The sequence below is a fragment of the Pipra filicauda genome, unplaced genomic scaffold (assembly GCF_003945595.2).
Source record: "Pipra filicauda isolate LSUMZ 115617 unplaced genomic scaffold, ASM394559v2 scaffold12_size5214236_pilon, whole genome shotgun sequence".
In the NCBI taxonomy this organism is placed as follows: domain Eukaryota; kingdom Metazoa; phylum Chordata; class Aves; order Passeriformes; family Pipridae; genus Pipra; species Pipra filicauda.
Genome location: NW_024103763.1, coordinates 939208 through 961068, shown reverse-complemented (window position 1 = coordinate 961068; position 21861 = coordinate 939208). Strand labels below are relative to the sequence as shown.

Genomic DNA, 21861 nt, shown 5'->3' with positions numbered 1-21861 from the left:
TAATTTAATTCTTACATACTAAGTATTATGAAGCTTCTGTTCTTTCTAGAGAGATAACAACAGGGATTTTTGCAAGCATTTCACTGAATTAGCTTCGTTGTCATGAATGTTTTCAGTCATAGTAAATTCCAAGCAATTGTTGTCAAATGTTTATACAAATTACTTTCTGGACATGCAAATGTTTTCACTGCAGAAATTGGCCACTAAGTATTACCTGTCAGTCAGCCAAGATAATAATTTTCTATGGTGAGACTTCAGCACCTCCCCCCATCAAAATACACAGCTCAACATTCGGGTGGAACTTATTCAACTTCTTGCTTCCACTTACAAAGTCAGAATGAATTGCTGGGGAGTAAATATAGGAGTAAATATGGGAGAACCTGTAAAACTGTGAGACAGGAGAAAAAGAAACAAAGGGCATTAGAGAAATTATTCTCTGAAAATTATTATGCGGGAGTGACAGTACTGAAACAGGATAGATACCAAATTATTCAGCTGTCAACAAGGGCTGAAAGACGCTGGGGGAGCTGTGATTGTTGCTATATGAAGGTGCTAGTCAACTTGTCAGATGCTAGAAAATACGAAATTGGTGGCAAGAGGAGATAATAGAAGAGGCAAGTGGAGATAAATCAGAAGGATCTGAGACTAAGGGAGAGTTAACAGATGCTGTCATGGGAACTGCCAAGCAAGAGTAGAAAAGCTTGCTTGGGTCTCAGATAGACCGCACACCCTGTAACTTACACGTTAACATGAACAATTTGTCTTGTAAACCAAAAACATATTCTAAGAAAATAACAAAATGATGAGGAGAAGAGAAAAGGAGGCTATCAGGAATGGAGAAGTATTTGAAAATATTTAATGAATTTGTCAAGCCAAGAGAAAGATGTATGGAAAAGGTCTCTCTACGGCCGAGCTCATACTATGTTAAAATTGGTTTGCCTTTTGAGCTTAGTTGCAGTTAAAAAGCTGCCTAAGGTTACAATGTGTGAGCCATGTCACTGACACACTGCTGTCTCTGATGTTTCTTCACATCTGAAAGCTTTTCTGTTTTTTTCCCAGTTTGCTCAAGTCAGACTAATTAAATTATCTCTTCCTACAAATTTGCCTCACTAGCATGCAAAAGATCTGTTTTTCTTTCTCTTTCCTATTTTTTTTAACAATCTCGTTCTAAGGATCTTTGTCCCCTCAGGAACTCTGGAATGTATCTATTGCATGTCCTGAGATGATGAAATGTAAGAGAAATATGTAACAGTTGTTTTGAAAATAGTCCAAGAAATAAGAAGAAAGTGGCCAGTAGTGCAGTTCCCAGTGGCTCTAAACCATCTTCTTCCTTTCTGAAACAGATGCTGACGAAACTCACCTTGATACAGAATGTGCATTTACAGTGACAGATTTATCTGGGAGAACAGTGTCCTGAGGCAGGTGTGAAAAGAGGCTTTGCAGATACTAAACCAAAGTGGACATCCAGGATACGCTGCTGCAGCTACTCAGTCGTGCAGAAATGCCACAGAAATCAGCCTGCTGACTTCAGAGGAGCCTATAGAGTCGTGGCTGGTCTTCTACCAAATCTCAGCTGCTGGCTGTAGGTGAGAGTCCAAAGCAAGTCCTGCACAGTTGAGGTCACAGTCCTTACCAGAAACACCACATGGATTTCTCCTTCTCTTCAGCCCCAGACTTCCTATCCCTCTCAAGTTTGCCGTGAAAGTAGCTGTTCACATAATTATAAGCACTGGGTGCTGCATTGTGTGGGAGTGACATCCTCCTCCCAGGCTACATCCTGCCTGTGTCCAGCTCATGCCACCTTGCTGCCACTTTGCTGCCACCAGCAGCTGGACCAGGATGGGCTGCCAGGCTGTGTCTGGGGCAGATCAGTCCACCCTTACAGGAGCTGCACCAGTGAGATGTGCAAGGTGTACCCTACCCAAAGCTGAGTGGTCTCTGCATCTTTTTTGCACTTGTCTCCCACCAGGTCAATATGGACCTTCTAGAAATGCAGGCAAACCAAAAATCTGACATTTGATGCATGAATTTCTGTCTTAGCTTGAAAGACACAATTAGGGACTTTCTGAATTGTCTACTGGATGATACTGCTTTTGATTCCTTATGGAAAGATTGGCTCTGAGTTTCACCTAATGAAATGGGTATTGAGCCTTTGCCAAAGAAAACCCTCATGAGTTAAGCCAGGTATGGTGTCCTGGAAGTCTTGCACTGCAGTCTTCTGCAAACTGGAGTCCTAATTCACAATTACTCAGGAGCCTGGTGTGTGCCTATGTCCCATGTGTGTGTTTACTCCAGATGGACGAGGATGGCAAATCAGCACTTTCAAGTAAATGGGACGAATGTGCACCAGGAGTAGAAAAAAACTGCACTCAGATAAAATCGAGGTATGTACATAGTAGATGACAATACTCATTACACTTCAAATTGCTTTTAATCTCTGGCAAGTCTTTGCAAACTTGCTTAAAGCACAATCTCCCATATCAGTGGGTCACGAGAGTTAGGGCTCTAAGGAGTATGTCAGTGATGCTTAGACAGAGCTGAATTAGGAGAAGGTGGTATTTTTGTAGCACATTTGTTTGAAGCATCAGAAATGAAATCATGGCTATCAGATTCCATTCAAATGAGGGGGCAGAAGCACACAGAGAATGAAACTTCTAAGTACAAATATATGCTCACTACACGATGCTCTTTGTTTATTTTTTACAGCTGGTGTGAACTTATTCTTGCAATTATTTGGTGATGACTTTCATATTACTCCAGACTCCATTTTGCTCTTTGGACAGTCACAAATTTCTAGCTGTACCCCCTGACAGCTGCTAAGATGATGTGACAGCTGCTGATAGGATGTGAATATTTATAGTAGTTTGTGGCTCATTATGCTCAAGGAGTAAGCTGATCTGAACCAGTCTTTCGGCTAATACAAATGCCAGCTAATAGTAATGCAGTCCTTCTCTGCAAAGGAGGCCTTTAACCCTATACTTTGGAATAAATCGTAACAGTTCTGCACAGCAAAGCTAAACATTTGAATTTGGTGCGTACTTTTTAAAGAATTATTGAAAGATGATACAATTCCAAAACGTAAAAATATCAGAAGAATTCACTTGTCTATTTGTGGGGTGATCAAATAACACATTAATATTTCTTGTCCTTCTGCATCCATCTCTGGAGGGGCCCTTCTGCTGCTCTGCCCTGCAGGCCAGTGCAGTTCTACCATTGCAGATATGAAAAAGCTCAAACTCAGAAAGGTCGCTTGAGTTCTACAATAGGATGAGAGAAATTCCTGTCGAAACCGAAAAGACACCACAGCTATTGTGAATCTCCTTCACTGTATTCACAAGACTCCTATTTCTGTCCAAATGAAGTTAAAAAGAAAACAAAAGATTTTAAGAAAGCAGTACCATAAACCCCCAGAGAGATACAGGTTATTCATTATCGAGGCATTATCAGAACAATGTGAGTATTTAGCTGTTTTATACTGGAAAACACAAAAAATGGCCATCCGCTTGGGAAGGACCTTATCACTTTCTTCAATGCCTTGCTTCCCCCTGGCAGCCTGAGCTGCCCCTGCCAGTCTCTGTGAGCTGGGGGACACTCAGTGGAAACCCCTGGGGGCGACTGCACAAACATCCAGGGATGCACAAAAGAAAGCTATGGGGTCTTTTTAAAGTTAGTTTCTCAGGGTTTTTGTTTTTCTGTTCTGCGGAATCACAAACAATTTAGCAAGGTTTCTAAGTCCAGACTCTGGACAAGGGCTGTCCCTGGATTTGCAATTTTGTGTCTGGGGCACATTTCCCCAACACACACAAGTCAGAGGTACAAGCACCATTTGCACAAAGAAAGGGATATGTGCGAGAGACAGACACACAGTGTCTCACTCTTGATAACAATTTCACAGTTTTCTGGGTTATTGTGACCTGTGAATTATTTCATAACATCTCAGACCATGTAGCTGTTCCTGCCCAGTTTAGGTATTTTTCTGAAGCCTAATTTCCAGTTTTCATCTGCAGATAGTGTATCCTTGAGGCACAAACGTGTGCCTAATGTTTATTTGAAGGGGTTTGCATTTCCTTTCCAGCCAAACTCTGCTCCAGATGTTCTTGCTTCTCTAGCAAATCTGTTCACCTCTCCATTTGGGTATGTTTATGTGTGAACTACAGGACAAAAATCCACAATTGAGTCCCATTTGCAGGATATTTGTGCTCTTTTTTCACCTTCACAGCTTGCTACAAACTCAGACATTGCCTATGGCTTTTCAATGTTTTTAAAACATTAATTTCCCATGCATGTAGCAAGACCTATAGAAGTGAGGTAGTTTTCAAACAGCACCAAACTGAAAACATCTTTTTTCCTAACTGTGACTTTTATAATGTACTTTCTATTAATTACTCACAGGAAAAAAAGCTTAGGAGCTTCAGTATTCCATAAGCTGTGTTTATATAAAGGTAAAAGGCTGTAGCACTGGTTTTGTAGGTAGATAGTGCAGGATTTCACCTATGCCCAGGCTACTGGCACAGGCAGCCTCAGTGCCATGGGGACTAAAACCCACGCTGCTGGTGTTTTGCATTCATACATGTATGCTCTTTTCTCCTTGCTTCCTAGCAGGTGATCTTCTTGCTACACAGAACAACACACCTCTAGTTTTAGAGTGTGTTCTGTTTTGGGTTTTAAATTATATTATTATATTTTAATAACATTATTATATTACAGTTTTACTGTTATGTGTGCATGTTCTGGTTTGTTTTTGTTTGTTTGTTTGTTTTTTTTTCCCAGTAAAAGCAATACAGAAAGAGCAGAAAACACTTCTGTCATGTTATGACCTGTGGGAAGAAATGCATGATCTGTCACGCCCAGCACCTGACTGTTGTGAAAAAAGCAGGCTGAGTCATTAAGGGCAGTGTGCCTGAGATGCTTCCAGTCAGATTAACATCAGTAACTTCTGAAGAGACTCCTGCTCTCCCCTCAAGGAAACTGCTGTAAAACATGATCTCAAGCATCTTGGCTCTGCATACCCTCTTCCATAAAGTGCTCCTTAGGTTTTCTTACGGTCTGGTGTCCTGAATTAAGCTGAAAAGCAGAAATTTCCATAAACAAAAAAATAAGTCAATGAATTTGCATTCAATTTCCTCGTTTTGAAACATTGCATTTTGATTTCCATTACTTTTTTATTTTAATGATTTTCAGATTTTGCTTTGAGCAGCAGATGCAGAACAATTCCTGTAGGAAATGTCAACATAAACAAAAGTTAAAAAATAGTTTTCTGTCAATAAATATTTTTAAAATCACCCTTCTTATCAGAAGCCTCCCTTCAGATGAACTGGCATTTTTTACACAAAACCTCAAAATTCTTGACAGCCCTCCTCTAGAAGTTTGGGGTTATCAATCAGGACTGGAAAGGAAAAATCTACAGAAATTCACCCTAGGGACAGAACTTCTTAATCCTCATCTATTCCTTTTGATGCTCAAGATCTGTGAGATTTGTCTTTGCCCATCAGTGCCCTTGGACACATATGAGATGCTCTCAAAGTGGCATTTACTTGGTCCTTAAGGCATATTTGTCTTATTGCTCATCAACACTCCTTTGAGGAAAAACTTCTTCCATTGCTGAAAAGCTCTGCAATCAAATATGTGTACTTTATCAGAGCAATGGTAGGGGAAATGCACTCCCTGCCTCTATTCTCCCTCAGGATGCTGATTGTTGGCTGCCCCCCTTACCACAAATTTGGGGTCCTAATTTTATAAGGTTCTTTCAGCCCTTTGTTCTACTATGAAGTACTGTGGATTTCCTTTCTGTTGTTCTACTACCACATGCAATTGCTTGTAAGTTACTTAAAAAAAGGTAAGACAAGGCAAATAATTACTCCTATCTGGAGGAAAGTGTAACAATACACTGCAAAAACAATAGTTTGATTCTTCCTCTTTATATTTCTCCCCTACATTGACTGCCAGGAACTGATTTGCTACTTTGGAAGTAAGATAAAATCAAACTCGTTAGCTTCTGATTTAATGAAAGCCTTTCTCTTTTCTCTTTAATTACTTCTCTACTGATAATAGTCTTTGTCTAAGCTTTCCTCTTAAGAGCACAGATGTAAAGCTTCTGGCACACCTGATATTCTTTTTCATGTAGAAATTTGTCCACCTGAATAAGCACTAAAATTACAATTTACTTTTGTTATCTTAATTTATTTCATTGTAGTCACTGTATTTCTTTATTTTTACACTTGCTGCCAGGATCCAAATAACAAGCAAATCCCATTAATAATTTCTTTTACAGTGATATAGATGTTTCTTCTCTCACATTAATAAGCTAGCTTTCCTGAAATAGGTAGTTTATTACTGGCAGTAGGTGAAAAGTCAATGGATTTATAGTGGAAAAAGTCAAGTTGCATCTAAGTTCAACAGTATATTATGCTATATCTGAAAAACAGGAAATAATTTCATCATTAAACATGTACATGCCATTGAAAGCTGAATAATTTTAGTTGACTTTTCTTAGATGGTTGGGTACAAAACTTGTGAGAAATGTCCCCTATGTATGTAAGTACAGTCCCCTATCACATTGCAAAATGATTTATTTTTCCAATACTATTTTTTCTTGTTATCCTGAACTGTAGTGAACATAATTTCCCCCTCCCCTGGTAATAGCTCAAAAAGTTGATTTTCCTTCCCTGTAATTTCACTCAGTGCCTCTGAGTTTTACTCTAGTACTTCGTGCTTGACTGAAGTCTAGCTTCATTTTGGCAGAGCACACAGAGGGAATCCAGACTTCTTCTAAGGGAACTGGAGCTACCTCTCTTCCTGAAAGAGAATGAATTAAGTCTAGGTTTTGGCATAATTTTAAATCATCAGTTAGTATTATTTTCCCACTCATCTTTCATTTTTAATTTCCTTTCTGTGAATATTCCTTTACCTTACTTTTATTTTTTTTTTCCCCTGTCCATTACAGGGAAAAATGAATGAAAAACCAGTTGCTTTCATTTGTGCTGAAACATTAACAAAAGTTTAAAGACTTTTATACACATTTTTGCCGACACTTCTTATACGAGTAGAGATCGCATCTTCTTTCATAGAAGCATAGTTGCAAGCACTTTTGTAGTGCTCCCTGTGTCCACACTCTGCTAGCAGAGGTACTGTTGGACTCTACCTCCTTTTCCATGACAGTGATGTACAAACGCAGCACTTCAAATCAGGATAATTACCCCTGCACATTAATGAGTGTTAAACTCTTTCTGGGATGGTTCAGTTTACCATTCTGTTTGTATCAGTCTCCAGATTGTCTTAAGCAAATGCAGTGGGATGAGATTAAACAGTTCAAATCATATGTCTCCAACAAACTGGCTGATTTCTCCATGTGATTAGCGGTTTATGACCCGAACTGCCTGTCAGCAGATGTGTGAAGACAATCAGGTGGGTGTAGTAACCTTTCCTTCTGATACCTCTGGAGTATGTTGGTCTACAACTTGAATCCTTTACTTCCTCCAACTGGACTTGAATGCCTACCTTGTTTTTTAACTGGCATTACACTTAGCAAATGCAGCTGCTCCACATATGGGTTTCTCTCCCTGGAGTTCAAAGTTGCTGGAGCCCTTGCGGAATCAGCTGGAACTTTCTCCAATTAATGTGCATTTTCACTGACTAAAGGAATGTGTCTTGAAGTTTCTGCAGCCTGCCAGGAGGTAAGTTAACCTTGCCTCAGGACTGCAGTGTTAGGTTTGTGGTGGGACTCATGATCTTAAAAGTCTTTTCCAATTTAAATGATTCTGTGAAAGGGACTGCATTTCCCATCTACTTTTCCCATCTACACTGGTGATACTGATGTCTGTTAGACTTCCTACAACCAAAATACAATAGTCTATCCTATGTATCCTGTGCAATGGAGCTTTGAGTTTGCCCTGTGAGACAGCCTGCAGGATCTCCTGCTGTTCAGTTTCTGAGCCAGGGCTGACATCAGGATTTCTCTCTATAGGCTTGGCCCACCAACAGGAGACAGAGGGGCTGTGTCACTTCCTGAGGGCCAGTACTTCTCCTTCAGGAAGAAACCATGATGGCATCAACTCCTCTGCACTGCACACCGTGGGGCAGTGATCACAACAGGCATCCCATTCCACAGGGCTGAGAGGACAGAGGTATCCCTGCAGCGAGGCAGGTGAAAATGAAAGTCATCATAAAAATGGAAGAAAGATAAACATCCCCAGTGCTATATAAAGGATGAGCACACTAGTAGAAACAAAGGGGTGTGTTTCTTCAGAAGAAAGAAATTTGAGCTCTGCAGTGTCCAGAAGGGAGCTGAACCACATAGTACTAGAAAGCCCCTGGCCATCAGAGGCGGGGAACTGCATTCACAGGTGGTTTTTATTCTGAGGAACTGTGAAAATCTCTTGATGCATCCAAATGGGGAGGTGATCCATTTATAAATACTTTTCTACTGCGGAAGATTGAGGTTTTTTGGTGGAAAATATATTGAACTAAAAGGTTAAACAAAAAATTGGAATAATGAAGTTGGGAGCAAAACATAGTTAGGCTCCTGGAGATTTAAAGGATTCACTGTTGGTGTAGAGACCCAGAATTTGGCTTAGATGCCAGCATGGCATCCCCTACACTGCTGAAGAGTCTGGGCTAAGAAAGTATGCACAGAGCAGCAGACCTCCAGCTGTGGTAACTGAGGGATCATGGCACATTCTTCAGTTTGATTTATTAAATTTAAGCACTGTCAGGCAAATATTGTCGCCAAGACATAGCCTAGAACGTGAGGAAGAGGTGATGCTTCCCCCAGCTGTATGGCAGCTTTCAAGGAAGTGGATCCAGTGTTTGAGCCAAAGATGGCAAATGGTGTTTCTAACAAAAAAGAATCACAGCGGGTCTGTGGTTTTCTCTTTAGGCTCTATTCTGTGTAAAAGACTCCAGTAGAAGAAAAGAGTTGGACGGATCTCTACAACAGCAGGTGAGAATTAATCCTTAGCTCTAAACTTCAACCTGTAAATTTTCTATATGTTTGAGACAGGAAACTCTCTAATGCCATGTCTAGTGTATGCTGCAATATTTGTTCCAAACTGGTATTACTGAATGGCTTAAATATGACTGTCAAACCCATAACTGTTACTGTGTCGGTTCTTCAAGGAATTCTTAAGTCAAAGCAGACTCTGGGTTTCTTTGAAATACAGTAAAATAGCCATGAGTTTTATCACTCAGTGTCTGAATTTCTCTAACAAAAGCATTGCCAAACCTGCCTCATTCAAAAAAGGGATTCACAGGTCAGGGATTTTTATTTTTAGCTTTCAGGGAATGCAAGGACCTTGCAACCAAAACAGCAGCAGATGGAATCCTGTTGTGTCTGCTCAAGAAGAACCAAACGCCTTAGGCCATCTTTTCATCTCAGCAGTACTAACGAGCTTTTCGTTGCATTTTGGATTATGCGATCAATTGCAAATAGTTTGATTTTAAAAAATCAAGAAAATTGGGTAGAAAATGCATGCTGTATTAAGATTATTCCCTCCTCTACTAGCAACTGTTTCTTCAGGATGAGTAAACAGACTTTCAAATAGAAAATAAACTGGAATGGTGTTTCAAGAATTTTGCCTGTATCTTTCTGCAGCTGGGCAGCAGCAGATGTACTGGATGGAGGACGCTCTGGGCAGTCTGTGAAAACTGGGCCAATACCACGTTCTAACAGCCAGTTATTGCCACATGCCTCCTGGCACAACTGTAAAGCTCTCCTCTTCAGCTTTCAATGCAGTCAAAGATGTGGCGAAGGGAGGTCTCCATCTGTATTTTAGTTGTTTTGTGTCTTCCCTTCTTTATCCATGAATTCCTCACAGTCCTTTGTCTTTTGTCCCATACTGATTCCTCGGCTGTCATTTCTGAGGACATCCACTGTGCTCCCAAGATCTTTTTCCTGAGTGGCAATGGCTCTTCACTGTATAGATAGTTAGGGCTGTCCTCTTCCCCCTGTACACCACTTTGTGTTTACTATTACAGTCTTTGTCACTCGGTGATGTAACCACCCATCCTCTGCTGCTTCTTGCAGCCAGCTTTCCATCCAAACAGCCAGAACAACTCGGTGGGTCACCAAACTCCATCATTTTATTACTTATTCCCTTTTCCTGGAAACAGCCTGAAAAGCCTCAGGCTGCAAAAAGGATCCTTCCAGCAGGAGAAATGTGGGAGAGTGGAGAATCCCTCGGTGTATTCCTACCCTCACTGTGCTTTCCTTCAGCTTCTCACCTTGTTGCAGCCAAGATGATCGGGGAAGTCTTTGGTGAAGGGCTCCATGAAAAGTCCTTCAAACATTTGCCCCATTGACTGAACAGCTTTCCGCCAGCGCCCCGGGGCTGCGGCGAAGGCGGTCCCGGCTCGGGGGATCCAGCCCGCTCCCAGGCCGATTCCCGTCCCGCCTCGGCTGCCGGCACCCGGTTCCAGGTGCGCTGACACCCTCGGGCTGTGAGGATGGGGCCGGGGAGGGGTGGATGGATCCCGTAAGCACCTCCACCGAAGCCGGGCGAGGACGCTGGGAACAGCCGGGACGCGTCCCCTCGCAGGCGGAGCGAGAGCGGGGTGGGCGCGTTGCCCCGCTCCGGGCACTGCCCGCCCCGCCGGGCGCCAGGAGGCAGCGCGGGGCCGCTCCCTGCGCCGCCCGCCCCGGCCCGGGATAATCATTAACCAGCCCTGGGGACCCGGGCCGAGCATCGCCGCGCCCGCACTCTCCAGGGACCGGCACCGACCACGGGCACACACCGACCCCTCCGCCCGTCCCCAGCCCCCGGCACCGCCCACGGCCGCCATGGACGGCGAGGCGAACGGGACCCTCGACCCGTCCTGCGGCGCCAGCGAGCCGCCCTACTCCGAGGAGCTTCTCCGGAGTAAGTGCGGAGGCGTGAGGAGAAGGGGTGCCCGTCACCCGTGAGCGGCCCCTGCCCGGCCGTGCCCTCAGCACCCACCCGCGGCGGATGGCGGAGGCTGCGCCTGCCCTGCCCTGCCCGTGTCCCTGCCCGTGCCCCTGTCCCTGTCCCTCCCCCTGTCCCTGCCTCTGTCCCTGCCCCTGTCCCACTCCCTGTCCCTGTCCCCTGCCCCTGCCTGCCCCGCCGCCGTTCTTCCCCGGCGAGGAAATCCCCGGGCGGAGGGAGGCTGGCAGCCGCCCGTCCCGGTCGATCCTCCTCCTGTCAGGGGGCCGAGCTGTCTCTGGCTTCGGAGCAGGGCGAGGGGACAGCACGGCCCCCAGCCCGGAGCTGCGGGGGGAGTGCCAGAGAACAAGCTGGGCGCGCCGGGGCCGCCCGGTAGCCGCCGAACCGAGCGCTGAACCGGCCCGTAGAGCTGCTCTCTCGGGTGAGATCTGAGGTGTGGCGATGTCTATTGAGACGTGCACTGCTCCGCCTGCAGCCAAGCCTGAAAGTGCCAGGGGTTTTTGAAGCAGGTTTAGGTTAAAGAGCCTGGGGCAGAGGCTCTCCTTTGCCTTCAGATAGGCTGCGGCCACAGCAGGAGCTAATACCAGCGATGAGCATGAACTTCTAAATTAAGCATGACTCCACTGCAGTGCTTTCTTCTGTGTTTGGAAACACCACTCCTGAGAAAAAAATGCACCTCAACCATCAGCCGTGGGTAAAAGTTGATATCTGTACCCAGTGTCAATGGAGACATAAAACTTGTCATGTGTGGGTAAATGTTGATATGCATATGCAGCATTAAGGTGAAGACATCAAGTTTTATCTCACTCTAGATATATCAGGGGCTTTTCCTTACATTGATCATGTGCCCTACAAATTTCCACTGAACTATTAAGTTTACCTGCCTAAGGAAGTTACATGTAACATGCCTGTTGACATACAATGGAAGCAAAGGACTAATACATGAGTGAACATGTTTGCTTGTGGCCTGCCTGGAAAATTTCCCAGAATATGTATTTACTGTATTTATTTGTATTGTGTATTATGTAGTGTGTATTATGTATTCATTTGTATTCTGCTATATATTCATGTTCCTCTAAGGATATTTGTCCTGTAAATCCACCTTTCTGAAGGGGACTATTGTATAATGCTTTGAGAACATGAAGGCGTATTCTTCCCATATGCTCTCTGTAGATCCTGGAAAGATTTAGTCATGAACTTAAGTGTTTGAATTGTTCTATGGAGTCAGTGGTCTGCCTGTGTAACTAAGGCTGAGTGCAAGTCTTTGCAGGAACAGGGCAAAGAAGCCCCTCAGAGATGGTGTTGTTACATTAATGTTTAAAATGCTTATGAAATAAATTGGAACTGTCTGTTTTCTTTTCTCTCTCTGCAGGCCTCGACCTACCAGGGAGATTTCTCTTTGCAACCTTGACTCTGATGACATTAATTGCCATTCTGGTATTTATAGAGGAAGCAGTCTACATCTACAGGAAAATCCCCTCCTCCAAAAGATCAATCATAATTTGGATTAATGCTGCAGCTCCAGTAAGTTAGCGTGGGAATGAGATAAAACTGAATGTTGAAAATAGGGTTTCCCAAAAAATCCCCATGAACCTGCTTTATCTCTGCCCTTCTTACAGCCCTTCCCCTTTCTCTGTAGGTGATCTCTACTACTTCATGCATTGGCATGTGGATTCCTCGCTCAACAATGTTTACAGATTTCACAGCAGGAATGTGAGTACTCTGCTTGTTTCTAGATGTTACCCCAAACCCTGAATTTCTTCCCTTTAAACATCTGCTGCCCTTGGTAACACAGTCATTTTGTAAATTTAACAATTTAGTAATTTTTTGTTCGAGTTGAAATCTCTCAGCAGTTCTTTTCTGGGAGGTGGAGAATGCTGAAACAGTTCCCAGTGTCACAGTTCCCCAGTGTGGGAATGTTAGCATGAAGGATCTGTGACTCGCATGTAATTGATCCTTCGGATTGACAGTCACTTTGAAGCAGTACTCTGTCTTTCCTCTCTCTGCATGTCATGGGAAATGAGAGTCTGACCTATGATTTCTCTCCTGCACTTTTACTAATGATGAGCCGTGGAGGTTTGTTATTAATGATGGCAAGTGAACCTCCGATGAGTATATCAGTGTAAAAATGTTCCACAGTTGTCCTGATAAAAGCACTTTCTGTACAAGCATGACAGCTCTGGCAGGCACAGAGAAGGGAGGAATGTGGTCCCTGATTTCTGGATATGATGGCACAGCCCTGATGGGCAGAACCAGGTCGGGGTTGCTGTGGCCTTGAGCACTCCACATTTTGGGATGACTTTGGCGCACAGTGCAAGACAGTATCACAGACTTTCATGAGTTGTCTCACCCCATGTTACACTGCATTTACTAAAAGAGTAGAGCAAAAGAGGAGGGAAAACACTGTAGCAGGCAACACTATCAGCATGCAGCAGTAGTGCAGGTAGTAGTGCAGACTGCCAGAAACCTCCAAGTCCTGTGGCACTTCAAGTGTGTTTGAATTCCCCCTCCTCCCTTGCCCAATCTGCAGGCAGTGCAGCAGAAGAGGACCCCTTTTATTTGGCTGGATTTCCATGAATCAGTTCCTGGGAAGGGTTGAGAATGTGCAGATGGGGAAGGAGGGAGAGGTGGGGTTGAAGCAGCTGGTACTTGGATCAGCTTTGTCTGCAAAGGAACCACACCCTGACTGGGCCAGCATATTTAATGATAGATGTATATATGAACCTAGCCACGTTTGCTGATTGGAAGCTGTGTTTGAGGAGGAAGAGGACTTGTTCTAAAAAGTTTGGACCAGTCAGGAATAGATAACTTATGGAAAAATAAAGCCATAATGACTTGGGCCAGAAAATCATGTGCTTTAATACTGACTCTGCCACCAGCCACCAGAGTGGCTTTGGGAAATTCCACAGTTGCTCTGTGCCTCAGTTTATTCCTGTCTCAGTGAGGTTAGGGCTGTTCTGGCCCTCTAAGATGAAGGAAAGTGGAAGGTTTCTCACAGATAGTGCCAGAATTTTTGTTGATTGCAAAGCGTAAGCTGTAAAAATTAAAAACTTAGAAGGCAGCACTAGCCTGCGCAGGCATACGAGAGATACGCAGGCAAGTTCAAGCTGCAATTCTCTTCCTCTCCTAGATTTTTTGCCATAGTTATCCACAAGTTCCTGATGATGATGATCAAAGAGTGCGGAGGTCAAAAGCTGCTACTCAGGCGGTTTGAAAAGAGTCACTTCACGATCAGCACCGGCCCCTGCTGCTGCTGCTGCCTTTGCCTCCCTCGTGTGCCCATCACTAGGTGAGTTGCCCTTTAAGATTTCCCAGCTTGAAAACGGCTGCGGGAATTCAGCCAATTTGGCAAAGCCAGGCTTACAGCAAAGGGCCTCCCCCGCTTCCCGAAAGTCAGTTTCAAGCGTCTCTTTTAAACAGCATTGTCACTTTGGGGCTGTACACCACCACTAATTTATTTTGTTTCTATAAGGCAGGGGGTTGTGGGAGGAGGAATTTCTACTCTAGAAAGCCTAATAATTGAGATTTCAGTTTCTTTCTATTCCAGAAGGGAACAAATATCTTCAAATTGGGTATTTTTCACAAGCAGAATTGTCAGATGGAGACTGTCTTGATAGAAAATTTCTCTCACTTTGCTAAAATTTAAATTTCTTTCTGATTTTGACTTTAAAACTACTTCGGTTTAAAATAATTTTTACAACAAAAAGTAGGTGTAATTTCTGGAAAGTTTTGATCTCAATGAAATGGCATTATCTGGTGAGGCAAAAGCATATATTTTCTTCTAGTAAGTATTAAAGGATCTTTGAGAAGTGGAGTAAGGATAGGGAGCTGCACCTACAGGAGCCAATACAGACCTCTGTAACATAGACCTTGTCTGGTGGGGCTCCTCCTCTGGCTCGTGTCACTCTGTCATGTGCAGGCTGCTCCACAGCCTGGAAGCCTCATGTATTTCCCAGGGCTTTCCTACTGGCACAGAGCACAAGACTGTTTCTCTCATTATAAGCAAAATCTGAAGGACTGAATGTGCAAGACAGAGACTATTCTATGAGGGCATGGACTTTAGTGTCAGAGGGACCTTGGGGACTTTACAATCTGTTAAAGGAAAGCATCAAACAGAACACAGCATAGTGGTTTCTGACACAGTTTCAAAAATTCTTATTTTTTACTATAATAATTCTTCCTTAAACTTCCCCATGTGGTATTAGAATTTAAACTCTTGTTTCCATCATTTTGTTTTAACAGAATAACACTAAATATTTACATGGAGGGGGTACCAAGTAGTAAACCAACCAGTTTTTCTTCCTGTGTCTGTCACCCTCTGTATAGGTTGTGGTAACTGGGAGCCTGGGAGAGGATCCTGTACTATGCCCTGCCTGCTGTTGGTCAGTCCAAAGACAGCTTATGCAGGATGATATTAGCTAATATGGACTCATTTCAGGAACTAGATAATGCCTACTGCTGCTGGGAGGAATGACAGCTGTGTGTTTAAAAAAAAAGGCTTTTTGATCTGCAGAGGGCTTTTAGTCTTCTTCTCTGTAGTACTGGGAAATCCATCTGCTCTCTGCTTCTAACTTCCAGCCTTTTCCCATTACAGGGTGACTTCTTTTTTTCTTTTTCAAATATGAGCAAGCTATACCAGAGCAAAGTCAATCTCATGTCCTCCTGTAGGTATCTTATGGGGAAACAGGGAGCTACTCCAAGGGAGGGATTTGTTCTTTTAAAAAAACATAGGCTATCAAGCAGTCCTGGGAAAAATAACAAGGTACAGGTGAGGCAAGGTAACAAGTAGTGCAATGGAGAGAGATGTGGCAGAAGAAATCTGATGGTCAAAAAAGATAGACCCACATTGAATCATAGAATCAGCCAGACTGGAAAGGACCTCCAAGATCATCAAGTCCAACCCTTGATCCACTACCATTGTGGTTACCAGACCATGGCACTAAGTGCCACATCCAGTCTCATCTTAAAAACCTCCAGGGATGGAGAATCCACCACTTCCCTGGGCAGCCCATTCCAATGGCTGATTACCCTCTCTGTAAAGAATTGACAAGGGAAACAACTCATGGCATTGCAATGACTGCACTGTTTGTCATATTTATTATTCTTTAAAGCCCTTTGGGAATAATAAATCTTTTAAAAAGCACACACTAAGTGGCTGGCCCATTGCAGGTCTTTCCACATGTGTTTGTGCTGTTCATAATCCTGTGGTTATTAGCTATATTCATTGAGCAATTCCTATAATTTCTGGTTCATGGCTGTATTCTGTAACATATAAATGTTTTCTGCTGAGGCATCTCTCATGGCAGATTCAAGGGCCCAAGGAACTACAGTGAAGATAACATTGACAGTATAGGAAATAATACACAGGAACAGACTTAAAACATGAGCCATATGTAGCAGCTATAGCTTGTCCTGTGAAGACTAAAGGAGATTTCAGGTCAGTCAGCTTTCATCCCCTCTGTTAGAAAGTTCATTTGCCCCTTTCCTGCTGGACTTTAATGCTGCCTGGCCAGGTTACTGTGTATGGGCTGTGTTCTGGACCCAGTTTATACTGACAGAAGTGAGGAAATCCTGAGCTGTCCTGCAGTGCAGGACAGACCTTGTGCAGTTTGCCAAGTGAAAGACAGTTCCTTTCTTCTGTTAGACTGCAGCGGAGCAAAACCAGATGCTTATGTGGTACTATTCATGATGTATTGAAAAACTACCAGTCCTTTCACCTAGGTCTGTATGATTCCCTTTCTTGATCTACCACAGGACTAGAAAATGTCTCAACAGGAAGGCTGAATTGCCCAACTTCACCAGAGAACTGAAATAATAATACAACAAGGCAAGAGCGTTATTGTTCAGAAACCGGTTATGCTGCTACTGGCTCCCTGGTTAGCTTCAGGGCAGAGAAAGACATCACATTTTGCCCAGCATGTAGTTGCTGCAGAGCAGGAAAAGTACTATTTTTGTAGAGACTTTATTAAATAAACACTGGGAAATTCTTGGAAAGATATTCTAATCTTGAAGCTATTCCTTCCCAGATTTTAGCCACATGCTACAGGAGTGGAAAAGTTTTGCAGTTGATAGTATCCAAAAAATGTTATTAAGGTTGCTAATAAGATCTTGGTCTATCTAATTTTTTTTTTTAATTTTTGTTTTTTGGCCAGGCAAACCCTCTTTTGGCTGAAGGTGGGCACCTTTCAGTTTGCTGTCTTTCGACCTGTGCTCGTATTTTTATCAATAGTGCTTTGGAGTAATGACAATTACCTCCTTGACAATGTAAGTAAATATTTTAATCAGAGGTGGTCCACAAAATCCATAGGTTTTAGGGTTGATGTTACTGTCTTAGCCTACAACTGACCTGTGAAATCTGGGAGCACTTCCAAGTAAGTCTTTACTGTATTCTTTTTGACCTTGAAGCATATATTTTCTGCCTTCTAGACCCTCAATTTCCTGTCTTCTCTTGGAAAGAAACTGGGCATCAGGGTATGTTTGGCATCAGACATGCTCCAATACATTTCCCAGTTTGTATGGGTAGAATAGCAGGACTACAAGTTGTCCTGTGTACCTGATGTACCTGCCCTGTGTTTTTTAAAGGTACAGCCTTAAGAAAAAAGTGCATGTACTAGCACGTGTAAACAGGAAGCCTAATTCTATGCTTTTCTGCAAATCATGGTGATTTTTATATCTGTGCAAAGTAGAAAAGATAGTACTGTACTTCTGCTTTGTCCCATGTAACCTGCAAGATGATGGAGAAGTCTGTGACTGATAATAATTTTGCACCTCTTAGACAACTGAGATTAAAAGTAATTCTTTTTTGGTTGTTTCATGGTATAAAACAAATGACCCATTTGAGATGTCATGTTGAATATGTTCTCATGAGCTGCTGAGCGTTGTCAGCTGCTTCTGGGGTCAGATTGAGGGGTTGTGTCAACTGGTACCTTCCCAGGCTGAACAGATTTCCATGTTGATGCCTGTTGGGTGAGAGCATGAGCCAACACTCCAGTTGGTTCTGTGCAGTTTCCCCATGCGAAGCCCAGCAGCTGCTGCTGCCACCAGCTTTCATGGAGATAGGAACAAGCATTTGAACATCTGGATCGTCTAGTTCACAACTTCTTCCTGGAAACAGTAAAATGCAAAGTAAGGTTCTATAAGGTGCTCTTGTTTTATTTGCTTCTCAGTTATCTCCCAAAGAACCCGCGCTATGGATTAACATCTTCATGGGTGTCCTTACCCTTACTGCTCTGTGGGCAGTTGGAATCGTGTTTCGAAAAGTTAGGACTCTCCTTACCTGTAAGAACATTATCCCAAAGTTTGCCCTTTATCAGGTGAGAAGTTTAATATTTCTGGTAAGAATTTTTCTTAACTGCTGATGCAACACTGTCTCTCTAGTTCTTGGTCCCTCATTGAAAAGTTATAATATTTTCTCCCATTAAATACAGTGTGCAAGGGCGTATTTTTACCTGATTAAAGCTGCATTTATTTGAAGGACTCTCCTTGGCTGCTGTTCAGTTTTGTCTTGAGCCAATTTACCTCTTGTCTCTCAGAAGTGCTGGAGATGTGAAAGACACATAAAATCTGTCTATCTTTATACCAGATAAAGTATAAAATCACAGCAGCACCATCTGCGGGGCTTGAAGCTTTGTCGATGTGGTATCACAAAATGCAATGTTAAAATGTTAGTGTGTGTCTCTAAAAATCAGGAGAGGATATATTGCATTGTGTAGGTGGCTGTTGTTTGAAGCATTTCAGCATGCCACAATATTCTGTTTTAACAGTATTTTTCTTGGCCATTCTGCATTTCAGGGTTAGATAATAATGAAACTTATTAATGTCTGGAAATTGTTATATAGTAAGGAATAGAACCAGATACGTTAGATTGAACAAGCACAGGGACAAGGCCACGCTCTTCCTCATAACCTTGAAAAGAGTGCAGAAGAATCCTTGGTTATGCATATTTCTTGAGCAGGACATACAGAAAGGCTGGTGCACTAAGGTGTCTGTTAAGTAAATTATTAAGCACTTATAACAGATGGTCATACCTGCAAAGATGTGTTAGGGTGAATTCAGGCTTAGGATGGCAAACTCTGGTACTATGAGGGTTTATACTCAGGCAGCTACAGAGATACTTTGGTATCTCCACAGTGGCAAAGGCCTTTCTCAGAGAGTAGCAGGTAATATGATGCACAGGTGATGGTTGCTGGATTCAAGAGTCAAAGAGTCCTTCATACCTCCTGGAAAGAAGCCAGTCCCATATAACCTGGGGACTAGGATGTCTCCCTGCTGTGGCAAAAAGAGGAGACAGCAGAAAAAAACGTTCTTTGAGTCCTTGAGAATATAAGCTCATAGGTCAAATTAACAGGCAGTTTTTAAAACCTTGTTACCTGTTATTCAGAGCTCAGCATCATTTAAAATCCTAGCTGGGAGGTTTGTGCATATTGTACCTCCCAAATGAAGGGCTGAGAAGAAGCACTTTTCAAGTTGAGCTATAATTTAATACTCATCTTCAGAGCAATATCATCCTGACCTTAAGATGAATTCTGCAGAATGGCAGGCAGCCTGCTGGTAGATGAGAGGAGAGGGAGGGCAAGAAAGGAGGAATGAGGCAAAAGAGGTTCTGTTATGAAAGCAGAATCCTTTTCTGGTAGCTCAGGCATTTGTTTTCTCTTTCTGGTGCAGTTTATTGTTGTTCTGAACCACCTGCAGACCGTTATTATCCGCATGTTGGCCACACAAAGAATCATTCCCTGTGCTCCACCACTCTCCTCTACAGCAAGAGCATCATGTAAGTTTGAGAAGAATGTTTTTCATTTACTTATAAAGGTGCCAGTTCAGCGTTGCTAACTGCAATATCTGGTGTTTTCCCAAAGAACTAATTTCCTGGGATCATTAGCTTTTCGAGAATCTCAGTTTTTAGTTAAAAAAACAAGAATAAAAGTTTTATAGCTGCGACACTCATAGAGAAAAACTTGTTAATGAGAAGAGCTGGAATCAGAAGCGAGAGGAAAAGAAATCAAAATACATAATTGCTGTTAATTCTCTTATGTTTTGGATTCATAATTTATTGCATGCTTACTGATGGGCAATACTGGAATTCTGTAGCTGATGTTGTTGCTGAGCATGAGACACTGTTACAGGGACTGAATGGTAAAGTTTGTTCCATTTGCACAGGTGAAAATTAATGAATTAATGAGCTGGGTATTCATTTTGCATCTGATAGTAATCTCCCCCTTTTGGGGGCTTTTCTTTGCCTCTTTTTTTTTTTTTTTTTGGCAGATATAGCCCAGCAGCTTCTCATCATGGAAATGTTTCTGATTACTGTAATCTCAAGAGTCATATATCGGAGAAAATACCATGACCTGGAGCCCCTGGAGTGCACAGATGAAGAAGCTAGGGACAAGAAGCAGACTTCTAAGATTATCCTGAATGGTGCAGTTGTTGAAGATGGATTGCCAAAATTCTGCAATAAGCCCTCCTGTTCTGCAGTAGCTGGAAGCTCAGCTCAGGAATCTGTATATTCTTGCACCACAAATAGCCACTGTCCATGTCAGAACAACTTCTGACACAAATGTCTGTGAGCTGTAGAACTGCAAGGACCAGTAGTGGAAAGATAACCCTGTTCATTCTCCAGAGATGCAAACATGGTGTGAGTGTTTTCATACCATGTAATTTAGTAAGATTTTATACCATGTACTTTTATGCTGTTACTGAGCACTTGAGGGTGCCAAACTGTCAATGTGATTTTTTTTATTTTTATTTTTATTTTTTAGCTATTAGAATGGATATGATTTAGAGTTAATCCAGAGACATTCTTGTTCATCTTTTTTATCTTTTTAAAATCTAATTTTACCCTGCATTGCTGTCATATGTCCAAAGCAGCATTTTCTTATCCTTCCTCCATTACAATAGATCATTTCTCACTCCATGCCATGAGCTCACTATAGCTAATTCTGATCAGTAAATACGGTTGCATATGTTTGATCTGAAATCCCCAAACCTGTGTGGGCTCTCCATCTACAGAAATCATGATCTTTTTAGGGCAAGACTTTTTACATTCCTTGGCAATGCAGCTCCTAAGTTGGTAAACACACAATTACTGTTTGTAAATATGTTACTGACAGATGCTCTTCCTGATGATGAACCTGTCCTGGAAAAAGAAAATAGGAGTTAGAGTCTGGGATGTCTTCTGCCACTGGTCTGTAATGTTACATGGTGCTTTGGTTCTCTGCTTGGAAAGTGGGAGAGATATTTAAGATCTTTGTACTAACAGTGTCTGTGGGGATGAGAGCAATTGAAAGGAATGTTGGGGGTGCTGTTTGACAGCTGTCTGAATGTGAGCCAGCAGTGTGCCCAGGTGGCCAAGAAGTCCAATGGCATCCTGGCTTTTATCAGAAAAAGTATAGCCAGCAGGACCAGGGAAGTGACTGTCCCTCTGTACTCAGCACTGATGAGGCCACACCTCGAATCCTGTGTTCAGTTTTGGGCCCCTCACTACAAGAAGGACATTGAGGTGCAGGAGTGTGTCCAGAGAAGGGCAACGGAGCTGGTGAAGCGTCTGGAGCACAAGTCTGGTGAGGATCAGCTGAGAGAGCTGGGGGTGTTTAACTTGGAGAAAAGGAGGCTCAGGGGAGACCTTATTGCTCTCTACAACCACCTGAAAGGAGGTTGTAACAAAGTGGGGGTTGGTCTCTTCTCCCAAGTAACAAGGATGAGAGGAAATGGCCTCAAGTTTTTTCAGGGGAAGTTTAGATTGGGTATTAGGAAAAATTTATTCACCAAAATGATTGACAAGCACAGGAACAGGCTGCACAGGGAAGTGGAGTCACCATCCCAGGAGGTATTCAAAAGGTATATATGTGGCATTTGGGGACATGGTTTAGTGGTGGACTTGGCAATGCTGGGTTAACTGTTAGACTTGATGATCTTAAAGATCTTGATCAACCGAAATGATTTCATAATTCTGTGGAATCTCCTCCCAAAA

The 21861-nt window shown here is 42.8% G+C and overlaps 1 protein-coding gene across 1 annotated transcript; it reads left to right on the top strand.

Moving 5' to 3' along the window:
- Nucleotides 1-10588: 10588 nt before the first annotated feature.
- Nucleotides 10589-21282, top strand: LOC113991526 (organic solute transporter subunit alpha-like). The gene is made up of 8 exons (XM_027727946.2): nt 10589-10853; nt 12268-12419; nt 12535-12608; nt 14026-14184; nt 17048-17159; nt 18062-18208; nt 19560-19665; nt 20157-21282. The coding sequence occupies exons 1-8, from the start codon at nt 10775-10777 to the stop codon at nt 20441-20443; spliced, it is 1116 nt and encodes a 371-aa protein (XP_027583747.1). The 5' UTR covers nt 10589-10774; the 3' UTR covers nt 20444-21282.
- Nucleotides 21283-21861: the final 579 nt, after the last annotated feature.

Coding starts and splice junctions, on each gene's coding strand:
- LOC113991526 (XM_027727946.2), top strand. CDS start 10,775: ATGGACGGCGAGGCGAACGGGACCCTCGACCCGTCCTGCGGCGCCAGC. Junction 17,160..18,061: donor ACAATTACCTCCTTGACAAT/GTAAGTAAATAT, acceptor TTTGCTTCTCAG/TTATCTCCCAAAGAACCCGC. Junction 18,209..19,559: donor CAAAGTTTGCCCTTTATCAG/GTGAGAAGTTTA, acceptor TTTCTGGTGCAG/TTTATTGTTGTTCTGAACCA.